The following is a 13,311-nucleotide window of genomic DNA, read 5'->3' on the forward strand; positions in this document are numbered from 1 at the left end:
TTATCTGGCATACTTAGGGACATTCTGGCTCAAACATTTTCTTTGGGCCGCTGCGTTTAATAGCCAACAGTGGACTGTAGGCTTGTCAAATGTTGTTTTGGATCATTTTATACATTTGGCTCCCATGACATCCCCTGGATAATGTATTCGGTGATTCAGTTACACATTGTGAAAAAGTTTCCTTATGTTTGCTTCAATCCTGTAGAGCTTCATGCCTTTCCTACAATTCTAGGATTAGAAATACTTTACACGCAAAAGGAGAGAGTTTGATTTATAGCAACACAAACCAAAATGGCACATGACACATCTGCCTCAGCTGTAAAACATGCTCAGCAAGTCTAAAACAGAAAACCCCACCCCACTGTAGTATTTTTACATTTCAAGAAAGACTCATCATCATGCAGATTCTGGTAAAAAATCCTTTCCTCTTAGCCCTTCTTTCTGTAGTAAGTCTGACCAACATCACCTACCAGCGTGTAAAGCTGCAGCTCGGAGCACGTGTGCTTGCTGACCAACAGCTTTCCACTCGTTGTCGTGTTCTGATCTTCAAACTGTAATCTCTTCTTTACCATTTTCACATCTAAGTCCACCGTGTAGAGAATGTATAACTCTGAAAACACTGCAAGATTTTCAAAATCCTTTGTTAGATGTACCAGAAGTTGTCCTCGGTGCCAAGTTTCCGAGGACAGTGTAGGACTGCAGATTTCAATCTGATCACAATTCCCATTTATTACCTTGTTGAGACACTGGTAAAGCTGAGATTGTATCAAAACATAGTTTTGCTGTAACAATGCTGTTATTTTGGAAAATTGGGATTCTCTCAGGGTTGAATCTCATGCTGGTGAGAAAGTGGACAACTGCTCTCGAGCTAGTCAGTCAAGAACAGATAAGGAACAAAATCAAATACAAATTTTTGAACGGGAACATTACAGAAAAGATGTTTTAAGAAAGCCTGGCAGCAAGAATAAGAACTGCTCAGTATTTCTATGGTATTTCACCTGGACCTAGCTGGCCTATTTACAGAAGTTCCAGTTTCTGCTGGGAACATTCAGAACATACAAAAGTCCCAAGAGTCTTACGGAACAGACAGCCAAACTACACCAATATGGCTACAGTTTCAGAATTAAACACAGTGTTTATGTTTCCATTAGATAAACACATTATCTAGCTGTTCAAATTCTCTCTTTATCTACAATTTGTTTTCAAATACAAAATGTAAGAACAAAATCAAATCTGTCTGCCATGTCTTAGCCTTTGTGAACTCCATGGGTCACTCAGCTACAGATGTCTGATTGAAAATGAGGTACGGTCTGTCAAGAAATTATTTTTTTGTCTACATGACCTATGTTATCAGTGCTGAATTGCAGACATCAAGGTCTTCCAAGACCTAGATCTATGTTAATCAGTTCATGTTCACTATCTCACACTTGTCCAAAGCTTTAGACGTGCAAAGGCAAAAGCCTTTGCAACTGGGACTAAAGGCTTTACATTTTATATAATTTCTAGCACTGGGAAATATTTTTTTATGTCCCTCTGATGCTGAATTAAAAATAGAATCATTACACAGTGCTTGGAACAGAGATTCTATATTTGTCTTTGAAGCATTTCCCCAGCACACTAAAAAGTAGCACTCGTTACCTACCGGAGCACAACCACATTCTCCAGTGATCCTACTGTAATATCTTGGAGGCCATCATTAGTGAAATCAAAGCCACCATCAATGGATTGTCCAAAATACTGGAGTCCTGAAGAAATTTCAGAGGCTTTTACTCTCTAAAAGCGGGGGAAACATCAACAAATATAAGTCAGGATCTCTCTCTTGCCCTTTGGAAAATATATTTCTTTTCACGAGGCTGCTGTACAGATGATTTTGTGACACTTGTGAGATGCAAAATACTGACTCTTAACTTCCTGTAACAGACAGGCAGGCTTGCAAAAGGCTATGCTGTTCTATAGGCAGCACCTGAATCCAGCTCCTTGCCTAAGCAGACAGGCGAATAATTACAATTAAGGAGCAGCTCTGCTGCAGAAATCTGTGGAATCACATAAACCATCAGACATCTCAAATTTCTCACCCATCAATGCAAATGAAATGTGGAAGTCCTTCCTCCCAGCCTCTTGCTACAAAAACACAAGCTTTTCCCTCTTGAGGGGTAGTGGTGGCAATTCCCAACAAGACACGTACTTGAGAAAAAGAGCTCTTGATCTTGTCTTTATCACCATTAAAGATGTAAATGCTGCCAAAAGAGGAACTGTATGAAAGGTGATCTTCAAGGGGGGCTCCAACTGCAATATCCTCATATCCATCCCCATTGATGTCTCCAATGGTGGCCACTGTAAACCCAAATCTTGCAAAAGGAGAGGTCACCTGCACATTTAAGTGTCCTTTCATGGTGAATGAACCAGTCTGAAAAAAATCCAAGAAGGAAATCCATTTATAGCAAATGTAGCATGAGTAGCTCTTACATGGTGGTGGTGGGGGGGAATCTTACTGCACACGTATAAAGCTTAAAGATGAACAATAAAGCCCTAAACAATGTAATAAGAAGTCCAAGATACCAGCTGACTCTCAGAACAAAAGCTTGCTCCTTCTGCCTCAAGAGCATGCAAATTCTCCCACAGAAGCAGTGTCTCTGGACAGCCCTATGCAAGCAGACACACTGAAGCACTTTCTTTTCTTAAATCAAGAGCAGATTGAGTTGATCCCCAGCTTGGTTCACAACAGAAACCACCCATCTTCTCCACCCTATTACAGAAATAAGCCACAAGAGGGTGCACGTTATTTGAATTCTAACAGATGCCTGGACTGTTGTTTTCTGCTTCCAACCATCACATGTACGTGCCCTGAGCAAATTTTAGCAGTGCACCAAAGAGGCTTTCTCCTGGTCTGCTGTTAAAGTTTAATTCTCATTCAAAATGATGCAATTAACTTATATCCTGAATATTGTGTAACAGATCCTGTAGCTAGGCCCACAAAATATTTTGTTTTCTACAAGTCCTGGGAAGCAAAGTTTTAGCAGCTACCCACGCACACGTTTATTGCAAGCACTGCAAAGAACGCTGCTTGGCAGAGCAGGGTCTGCACCAACCAATGCCTATGTACAGGCAAAAGACATGACTTTATCATACTGTGGTAAGAATATACCTTAGGTACAAAATGGTTTTATTTTTTTAGTTAGTTCTCTTTTATATTCTAACAACTAAGACAGGACCACTGGCTTCATCCTGCAGTCCTCTACCATACAGGGAGAGCACATTCAGTGAGAGCACAAAGGAGGAATGTTTTATTTGTCACTACTTAGGCATGGTTGGAAAATCCTCAACATGGAGTGTTTACGCTACCAGTGTTTTTACCTCTGTCTCCAGGCGATAGACGTAAACCCTTCCTTCTTCCCCTTGAATATGATAAAATGGAGCTCCAACAAGGAGAAGATCTGTCACCCCATCGTGGTTCACATCAACCGGGCAAAGCTCAGAGCCAAAGTAAGATCCAACCTGTGCTCCAGAAAAAGACAAGCAGCTCCTTCACTGGAATTTTCTATATATAGCTGTGTGGAATTAGTGTCCTTTGCAGCAATTTTTAGAACAAAACATCACATATCTACTTATATGTGGATCATTTCCCTATTATTTATTTTATTACAGCCATCCTTAGGGACAGATCCTGTAACCAGTTTAGCAGTAACAAACCCATTATTCAACAGTTTGACACAGGAAAAAAAATACCACAGTTGACGACCTCTTTCCCCAGGAGCCATGAGAACAGAACATAAATATAGTACACCCTGTTTAGCTAAATTTCTTCCCACTCTTTTTCCAAATTTCATGATTTCTTCTGATGTTCCCAAAGCGCATTACGGAGTGAACAAAGACTGTGTAATCCACATCTGGCTAAAGTGGATGCTTGTGTGAGGGTCTAAGTGTGTCTGGAGGAGAAAAAGCAGCTGCTGTTGGAGCAAACGAGATGCGTGCAGCCCTCCTGGCCCCCACTGACCTGACTGCCCCAGGTGAGTGAAGCACGGTACCTGTTCTCCTTGCAGGGTTTGTTTTAATCGGCTGTCCTGAAACACCATCACCTTCCCTGTCATGCTGTGCCGTGGGGCTCCAGCCACGTACAAGGGTCCATATTCTGTGCGTACCACGGCCACGCTGTATCCTGGTGCATTCACACAAGGAGCAAAAATAGCACACGTTATCAGTACCGTACTCTACGCCTGGAGGAAAAAGCCCACAGAGTTTGGACTGACACATGGACCTAGACACTCAATGAGATCCAAGAGTTCGCACCATGTCTTTGTTGTGCCCCGTGGTTTTGATTACAGACCACCTCATCAAAATACTGATTAGGAAATAGCAGGTAACTTTTCTGAGAGAAAATCCAGCAAAGCTGAGGTTTTCCTCTCTCAGTGGCTTGTTGGGTAATTGAATAAACTATTGCTCTGAAAAGCATGCTTGAACTCTTGATGACTTTTCTTAGCATTTGTCACAGTTCCTGAGTGATTATCCAAAATACACACTTCTTTTTTTAATTATTATGTCTGCACTGCAAGCTGGAAAGTTCATCACCCTTCACAGAAGTGAAGAACACACTATATTCTGTATAGAAAGCAAAGAGAGATCTGTTATGGGGCTTCCTGTAACAGGGAGGTAATGGGAGAAGGATTATCCTGACACAAACAGTCCACAGCACCTCATATTACCTGGTAAGACTTTATGGCCAAGGCTAGTCAGGAGATACAGGGCTCATGTGGCCACAAAGCACTGGGGTGAATAAGCAAGGCTTTATTTGTCACCAAGCCAAGAACAGTATTGATTCACAAGCTGTTTCTTCTCCAGACACTCACAAGTAGTAAACTATTTTTCCTTATCAGCTCTCAAAAATGCCCTTCATTGCAAGTATTCTTAGACAGTGAAACCAAATGGCATGTATTAACAGAATAATACCACAAGGCATAACAACTCATAGGAGAAAACAAGTCGTATCTTCCCCCAAACAGGGAGACAGAGAGTGCTTTCATCAGAACCTCTCTCCCTGCTAGAGGAAACATTCAAAATCCAGTAAGATGCTGCAGGAGGTGGCCTTCTTCAGGTAAATGCTGTCAGTGTCACCATCCTGCACTAAACACAAACAAACTAGGCAAAACCGCAGTCAGGTTGTCATTTGGTCTCAGAGAGGGGTAAGCTGATTACCTAGGTAACTGTGTTTTGCTTTTTTGGCTGCTTCTTTAGATTCATTCAGGAAAACAGCAGTCTTCGTTGCCAGATCATACAGCAGAATTCCACCAGACCAGTCAAAGGCCCCCACCGCACCAAACATTAAGACTTGCTGCAGAAGTAATATACTATAAATTAGAAGAGACGAACAAAGGGCAATTGCCTCTAGCACTCTGCAAAGCCATCTAATAAGAAGCAATGTTTTCTGGCTTACAACTCCTGCACTCTTTCCTGGACCCTGCAGCTTGGGCAGTTCTACCAGCTCCTGCCAGATATTGAAGACAGAGAAGGTGACTGCCCAGTATCAGAGAAGCGGCTGCCCATCTCCCAGCTTACTGCATGAGTTTTTTTGCAAAACTGGATCAGTGTTTTCCTTGCAGCCAAGGCTGATGAATGTTCATTAGCCTCCTCAGGATCCACTATTTCCCTCTCCTGACAAGGACAGAGATCATTCTTGTCCTGGATGGACCAAGGTTTTAAGCCAGGGGATTCCAAAAGAGCAGAATTATTTTATTTGCAACATGACGGACCCCCTGACTTGTGCATTGGAGATGTGAATGCCAGCAAAAACAAAGCTGTCAACTGGAGATAGCTCTTTTGCCCAATGGAATAAAAGGATCCAGTGGTTAGAACAGGAGTGACATGAGATAAATGTTATCCTAAAATAAAATTCACTACTGGCTGTCTATATAAAAGTGGTATTTTTGCTTATCTGACATATTCAAAGCAAGCAGTGGCTTGCAAAGGAGATTTGACTACATGGGTCTCACACTTTTGTATCACCATAATTTCTTGTGGGAGATGTCCTGAATCCTTACAAGTATTGAAGAAGCAGCGTAGCATACAACCGGTTAGCAGGGTTAAATGCAGAACACTTACCTTATCCAAGATCTGCACACTGAAACCAGCTTGTGCAAGCTCATATTCCAGAGCATCACCCTGAGTACCTGAGGATGCAATAAAAACAGGGTAAGCCACTTTCTCCTTATTTCTCAAAAGGTACTAGTGAAATAGAAGGATTGCTGTTTACCTTCTATACCAACAATACTCTGCTGCAGGGTTGAAAGCAGCCCATCTAATGCTGAATAATTGGTCACCTGAAATACATTAGTGTCACCTGGACCAGATGCAATTAGCCGCAATTCATTTAGGGCCTTTGGTTTTTTGAAGGAATCTCCCACCTGCAGAAGAGATGCAAATCAATCAAAAGAAGCAACCTTTAGAGTCTTCTTACCCCCACCTACTTCATTCAACAGTCTGTGGTAAAAACCTCAGCTTCAGCCACTATATGTAAACTCAGAAATAGCAATTGCTTTGGAAGCCAGTCTCAGTGTCTCCTGGAGCCAAACCTTTACAAAACCTCTTCATGTAACTGGCTGGTGCTGTATTTGGTGTATATACCTCTGTTGTACCCAACAATTAATTTTGGAAATCAGCAAGTTACAAGACATCATAAAATTGAACATTTTCCTGTCCTGAAAGAATGAAAAGAGATAGCAGAAAGATTATTTGAGGAGACATATAGCACGTCTGAAACCAAACTTCAGACTTCAGGACAAAGCCTTGTTGACAAACTAACACATGGGCTAATCTGCTGGCCAAGTTAAGAATATATCAGAATTTTTGTTCTAAGCAGCTTAAAATTTTAGAGCGTGCACTTCACCTAGAAGGTAGCTTTAAATTCTTGGCCTAGTTCTGAGTCAGGAGGACTGCAGTTGATAACAAGCAATGAACAACCCCTCGGTTCTGCTATTTTTGTCCTTGGGTGGGCAGGTCAGAAAACCTTTTAATTTTTATTTATCGTTTTGACATTTTCCAGCACAACCTGGATAAGGAAACGTAAATCACACTTTGTGGAGCTAAACCTGACTAAGGTTAAGTACTTTGCCAGATTCGGTCATTCTAGAAAGATTTTTCTAAACTTTGTACAAGGAAGAACGAGATGGTCCAGTCTACTGAAAGCACGACTCTCTCCTGAAAAGTCTGAGAGCATGGGATACAGGGCGCTGAATGTAGTAGGTGTAGGAAGGAACAAACATGGGCATATAATTGACACTACTTAGATTCTAGTATCAGTTCATACCGTAGCTTTATCTTTCACCTCCTTATTTTACACATGCCTCTTCCCTTATTTACTGGAACCAAGCATGGATCAGTTTCTCCTTTTCTCTGCCCCCAGTCCTACCAAGAAATGGAAGGAAGATACGATCCAAGTACATTCCCAACTTACCCCAATGGCATAGCGCTTGATTCCTGCCATTTTGGGTGAATTTATCACTGTTGTCAAATTCATTTCATCCAGGAGTATTTCCCCATCTGTAAGCACAATCATGACCTTGGCTGCATCCTTGCGGGACCCATGACTTTCAGTGAAGATGGAATCCCTGGTAAAACATCCAAACAAAGAACTTGGGATAAAAGTTGAAGCTTCCCTCCTTGGGACAGAGGGAAGAGTCTTGAGTTGAAGCTTCCCTCCTTGGGATAGAAAGAAAAGTCTTGCTGAATTATGCACTTGCAACTAACAGTCACAGCAAAGAGGCAAGATAATTTCTTTCATATTCACACATCTTAAAAATACGAGGTGCTGTCTCCCTTTCTATTGCTTCCTGAGCACCCCCACACCAAGAATTAGGCACCGACAGCTGGCTTTTATAACCCTCTAAAACACGGCACAGGAACTGCTGCCTGCCATTCACCCACTGCCAGATAAATGACTGCTTGGACCTGAACATCCGTAGAAGTCCCTCTCCCTTACTCATGAAATGCCCCAGAAATTCATCCCCTTCATTTCGTGTGCTCTTTTCTTTGTTACTTACAGGACATGCTGCATGGCAGATGCTGTTTTTGTCACATTGCACACCTGCACGATATCAAGTACTTTCTGGAGGGTGGCATGAGGATCCCAGTTTTCTCTCAGGTCGAACTCAGTTCTGATTTCAAACCCATACTGTACCACTGCAAAATCGCACTGGAAGGAAGCGGCACATAAGCACCTGCTCGTGACAACTGTTGATTCAGAGAAAGAGGGTTCTCTGCAACAACTAGCCCAGAAATCCCAACAGAAACATTAGCCAGACTATGCGGAAAGGAAGATTTTTTTCAGGAGAAAGAGGCTTTTAACTATGGCTAGTGCAGACAAAGAGATTGTTGTAAGTATATTATAGCTGAGGAATACAAAAGCACTATCAGTACAGAGAGAAAAATTGTTTTAGGAAACACTGATTTGTTTTTAAGTCCTTGTATTTTCCTGCTATGTTTGGTCCATGTGCAGGTTGCAGGGATTATCTGTGGTATTACCGAATTGTTCCTTCATTGTTCCCTGCTGCACATCATCTTTCCTTGGAGTACTCCTGTTCCGTGATGATCTGATTATAAAAGACAGTCTGGAGAATAAGACCATTTCTTCATTTTATATTTGCACAACACATAGCATAATGTTTCTTCCTTCCACTATGCAAATAACAAATTAAAATATGCTGACGCTTGGAGCATTTGAGAGGTAGAGACTTTGCTAAAGTTGGTGTGTGGATCACACTTCTCAGCTTCAGCAGAGAAAGCAGTAGAGTACCTTCATGCAGAATACATGACTGGAGCTAGTGAGACTGGTGAGGTACATGGCTGAAGAGGCAGTCTAATTGGTGCTTCTGTGATTGCAGGTACAGATGTTACAATATAGGAATAGAGACAGGAAACCAGAAGAAAGTCATGACTTCACCTTACAAGCAAGCAGAAATGGTATTTGCTGGGCTCCAAGCATGGCAGCGTAGCAGAGCTAGGGATTTCTGAGAATACAAATCAGACTTTTTATATCTAGTGTTCTTGGGATCAAGACTGGGAATGTACTGCTAACATGTAAGCAAAATTATGTTGAGAATGCATGCAAGTTGTGGAAGTCTTTTTCCCTCCTAATGGAAACAAACCTGCATAGTCCCAAATTCTGGTGAAGAGGCAGCTTAAATAAAGCACAGTGCATTCTTTAGCCTGCTAAAGAAAGAAAGTAGAGAGTACCTCAAAGCACTTCTCATACAGTGTTTTCATCATCTTGTGGATGAATGCTTTTGCCCTTTCAAAATCCCCTGGATCAATGCTCCCTGATCCATCCAGGATAAAAGCAATCTCTGTTCCAGAAGCTGCCCAGGATATGGAAAGTAAAGGAATAAGGAGAAGGCAATCAGCAGTCTTGGTCTGGACCAAGTTTTTATCCAGTGTTATTGATCAATGCACAAGTAATCTCACTCAAACAAGCAACTGAACTGCACCAAGATTGCTCAGCTGTCATTTCAGCATGAGCTACAGCTCAGGTCTGGCAGCTCACAGTACAGCAACTCCCCAGACTTTGTCAGTCCATGGCATGATTCTGTTAAAAAGATACTTCACCACATACGCAAGCCATTTTCCTCCTCTTCCTCTTTGTCCTCCTCCATCCAGGAAGGGAGCTTGCTGTCACCACTGTCATCAGTGTTTCTGTGCTCTGGTGCTTCAATTGGAATATTTGCAGCTGAAACAGGAAATGGGTTTGAGCAAAGATGACGGGGCAGTGGGAGAGAAAGCAAAAGGTGAAAGAAAACCTTGCATTATTGCCTACACAGTGTCTGTGCACCTCACTGCCTGGCAGCTGAACTCTTCCTTGTCCCTGCAGTCAATATTGCTTTCAGCCGTAAGACTACAGATGCTATGGAAACATTTGTGAGTTTTGAAGGCTGTGGGGATCAGGACTGCGCCTTAAATTTACAGCTACAGTTCAATAGAAAGAAACTGCTCTGAGCACACCCAGAAGTCTAAGTATCATAACAGAAACACTGAACACGCGGTGAACGGGTGTATTGTAATGTACTTATTTCCATACTGATGTGATGGCTGCAGATCACAGATACAGAATATGATCTCTTGTCGTCCCAGCTGGCTGGCTGAGGAGGACTGTTACTAGTGTAACAGAAGTCACTTTCATTCGTTTTGCTGTTGCTGGGCAAGGGACTATGAGAACAGGTAAAATCTGGAGATGTATTTGCATTCCTTCAGCAATGAAACTACCCACCGTCACAGATCCACCTCTACAAGTTACAGAGAAGATAGATGTGTCAGGAGTAGGATTTCTTCTACCTGAACCATTCAGAGTCTCTCTCTCCAACTCTGAAAGGAAACTGTCAAAATCTTCATATGTGGACAGCATAAACCAGTCACTTCCAACTTTCTGCAACTCTTCTGGGACCCACTGGTTGCTAATGAACTCTCCAATCTAGGGAGAAAAGCCATCAGACAGGGAGATTGAACACATTCCATACACAGACATAAAACCCAACAAATTCCCAAATTGCCATTAAAAACTTGAAAACCCTGAAAAGGGAAGGAGTTTTCTGAAAGCTTGGTAGAGCAACCCTGATCCTAGATTCCATAGAAAGCATCTATTTGCAAAAAAAAGCTAATAAAAGCTCTAGAGCCACAGGACGTATACAACTTAAGCATCTTTGTTTCTAGGACATATTCCTTAACCTCATCCAAAATAAGCTCTCTGGCATCAAGAAGATGGAGGCCTGGGTGAAACAAGGGAGCCAGGGCATCTCAGATTGGACATCCTGCATGTCTAATGCATGACTTTTTTCTTCCACCCACCACTAAAGCATAAGAGCAGACAAATAGGATGGACAGAAACATCACTCCTCTACATATATGCTTTGATGCAAAAAACTGTGGCTTTGATGTTGTTTCCCACTCACCCCAGGAGCATAGAGTTTGACCATAGCCATTTCCAGGGAGTTCATCACATTTCTCAATCTATGGTTTTCCAGAAACACTTGCCCAGATGCCATGACAATGATTATCTTGTCACCAGTCTGGCTGGAGTCATGGCTTCCATCAAAGACTTTATCCCTGTGGAAACACAAGCCTAGAGGTGTTTCATGGGACAAGCCACATCTGCAAAGTTAAAAATGTCAGTGTTGGTGGCAGGGTGCTGATGTTCATCGAAGCTCTCAGCCCACAAGAATACAGATGTGCAAAGCAAACATGCACATTCACATGCACAAGGATTTGTGCTTTCCAGGGACATTGGCTATCCAGAACTGGTAGCTCTGACTTCATAAGCACTTTCACAAGCAGCATATGGGGCCTTTTTACAGTGCAGGTCAGTACTGTTAGAGTCATGCAACTGAGAAGAAAATGGAGCCAACAGGGAAAAAGCATGACTGCCAGAGATGCAGCAGATCAGTGAAAGAGATGGGAAAGGCCTTGGGTTTACAAATGAACACATGCTCAAAGCAAGATCCAGGTGACTGAATTTTCATTCTGAGGCCCCCATGTCAGCCAGGAAGGATTTCACACTTTGCCTCTTGGCAATTTCTCCTTGTGTACCTGATAGTTCCCCAGACACGCTTACTTACAGGCTTGACTCTTACTCAGCTGGCAGAGCCTGTCACTAAGAGAAGCATTGGAAAGGTAAGAGCTTCAAGGGTGTGAGATAAAGAAGAGTAGAGAGGAGGCACAGGAGGCTGGATCACTTGAGTGTTCCTGGAGCCTCTTGAGACATGGGAACTCACAACACATGCTGCAGTGTGGCTGCAATGTCAGTCCCTGAGCTCTGCTGCTTGATGTTTCGGACCTTGAAGAAAGCAGTTAGTCTGTTGCAGCTTTCTTGCAGGCTCAGTTCAGTTTGGATCTGTGCTCCATACTGCACTACAGCAAACCTGATCTGGAAAAAGAGATGACAGAGCCAGAGCTCGTTAGACAAGATATAAGGCAGGATCCCTAAGCCCTCAGCATGCCAAGTTTAGTCCCAAACTTTACTGCACAAACACAGAAAGCATATATTGCAAGTAATATGTAGATAGACTGTCTTTATCCCTCTGTCTCCATCACACATTTGTATTCTGGTGATCCCTTCAGGACCAGCTCCAGGGACTGACTTAATTTTCTTTGGCTCAAGACAATGATTTCTCTGTCTGAATTTCCTGTATTTATGTGTCTGGCTAGACCTTTCGTGACCACATGGCTCAGTCACACATTGTCCCCAGATTTATTTAAATCATTTAAAGTAATGGCTTATAAGCCTCACTCCTTATTTTTGTGTGCAGTGTTTCAAGGTGCCCTGAGAGATTTGCCTGGTAAAATATCTAAGCATGCTTCTGGCATGAAAACCCACTCCTACCTCTTCCATTTCCCTCTTCAGCTACTCCTCCTCCTCGGCTCACTAACATTTAACTCTTGCATTAGAATATGTAGAATTATTACCAGCACCACTGTGAAGTTTAAAAAGCAAGAATTATGTGAACCAGGAGACTTTCCATTCTTCATTAGAGCTCTGATCCATCCTGCCTATCAGATTATCAGACTCTGAGGAGGTTCACACACCTTTGAGCATTTCTGCCACATTGACTTCATCATATTGAGGATAGATGTCTTGGCATTTTGGAAATCATCTGACTTGGTGTTCTCTGATCCACCCAGAATGACAGCAATCTCTGTTCCCAGTTCTGTCAATGCAGTTAAACACAAAAGGACATTTGAAGGGGCACCTAAACAGCCTAACATTTAGCAAGGTTTCAAGAACATTGACATATTATTAAACAACCAAAAATTTGACTGCAGCACCATCCAGCGATTCCGAAAGCAGGTCTAGCTGATGATGTGGTTTACACTGTAGTGGCAGGTTTTATTTTTTAAAAATCCCAGTTAATGATGACTGTAATAATGACTGAAATTTGCCGTTACAAATAACCTTCAAAACCTCAACCTTTTCCCTCCCCAGCTCTCTCCCACCAGATGAATGCAAGCTGCTTCAAACTCAGCTAATACAGAAGAAAGTAATGTTTATTCCTGTCGAGTACGTACCTTTGCACATGTGGTTGTTCCCTGCGCTGCCCAAAAGCTCACCGCAAGCACTGCTGATGTCTGTGCTGACAGAGCTGCTGGTGTCGGTCATCTTGTCTCTGCTGTTTTTACTTTGAATGCTGTTTAATTTGGTCTCAACTAAAGAATTGTAAAAGGAAGAAACAAATACTCTCTATCTTTTGAAAATACTCTTCTAATTAACACACCTTAAACTCAGGATCTGTTTCCACCCAGGTTCCCAAATTTAGGAGACCTGAGGATCAGACTGTTAAC

At 42.3% G+C, this 13,311-nt stretch overlaps 1 protein-coding gene across 1 annotated transcript in view; it reads right to left on the reverse strand.

Annotated features, from left to right (window-relative positions):
- ITGAE (integrin subunit alpha E) overlaps positions 1–13,311 on the reverse strand; it is a 34,762-nt gene that overhangs the window by 11,462 nt on the left and 9,989 nt on the right. Inside the window, exons 6-23 of the mRNA XM_075720090.1 lie at positions 13,039–13,176; positions 12,559–12,680; positions 11,748–11,899; positions 10,929–11,082; positions 10,315–10,450; positions 9,599–9,712; positions 9,223–9,344; positions 8,031–8,182; positions 7,445–7,598; positions 6,245–6,395; positions 6,094–6,161; positions 5,191–5,326; positions 4,026–4,156; positions 3,355–3,495; positions 2,186–2,407; positions 1,643–1,773; positions 735–868; positions 471–619 (exon numbers count right to left, since the gene is read on the reverse strand). Of these exons, the coding sequence (XP_075576205.1) occupies positions 471–619; positions 735–868; positions 1,643–1,773; positions 2,186–2,407; positions 3,355–3,495; positions 4,026–4,156; positions 5,191–5,326; positions 6,094–6,161; positions 6,245–6,395; positions 7,445–7,598; positions 8,031–8,182; positions 9,223–9,344; positions 9,599–9,712; positions 10,315–10,450; positions 10,929–11,082; positions 11,748–11,899; positions 12,559–12,680; positions 13,039–13,176 (2,507 nt within the window). The remainder of the gene's footprint in view (positions 1–470; positions 620–734; positions 869–1,642; positions 1,774–2,185; positions 2,408–3,354; positions 3,496–4,025; positions 4,157–5,190; positions 5,327–6,093; positions 6,162–6,244; positions 6,396–7,444; positions 7,599–8,030; positions 8,183–9,222; positions 9,345–9,598; positions 9,713–10,314; positions 10,451–10,928; positions 11,083–11,747; positions 11,900–12,558; positions 12,681–13,038; positions 13,177–13,311) is intronic.

This window comes from Pelecanus crispus, chromosome 12 (genome assembly GCF_030463565.1).
Source record: "Pelecanus crispus isolate bPelCri1 chromosome 12, bPelCri1.pri, whole genome shotgun sequence".
NCBI lineage: Eukaryota > Metazoa > Chordata > Aves > Pelecaniformes > Pelecanidae > Pelecanus > Pelecanus crispus.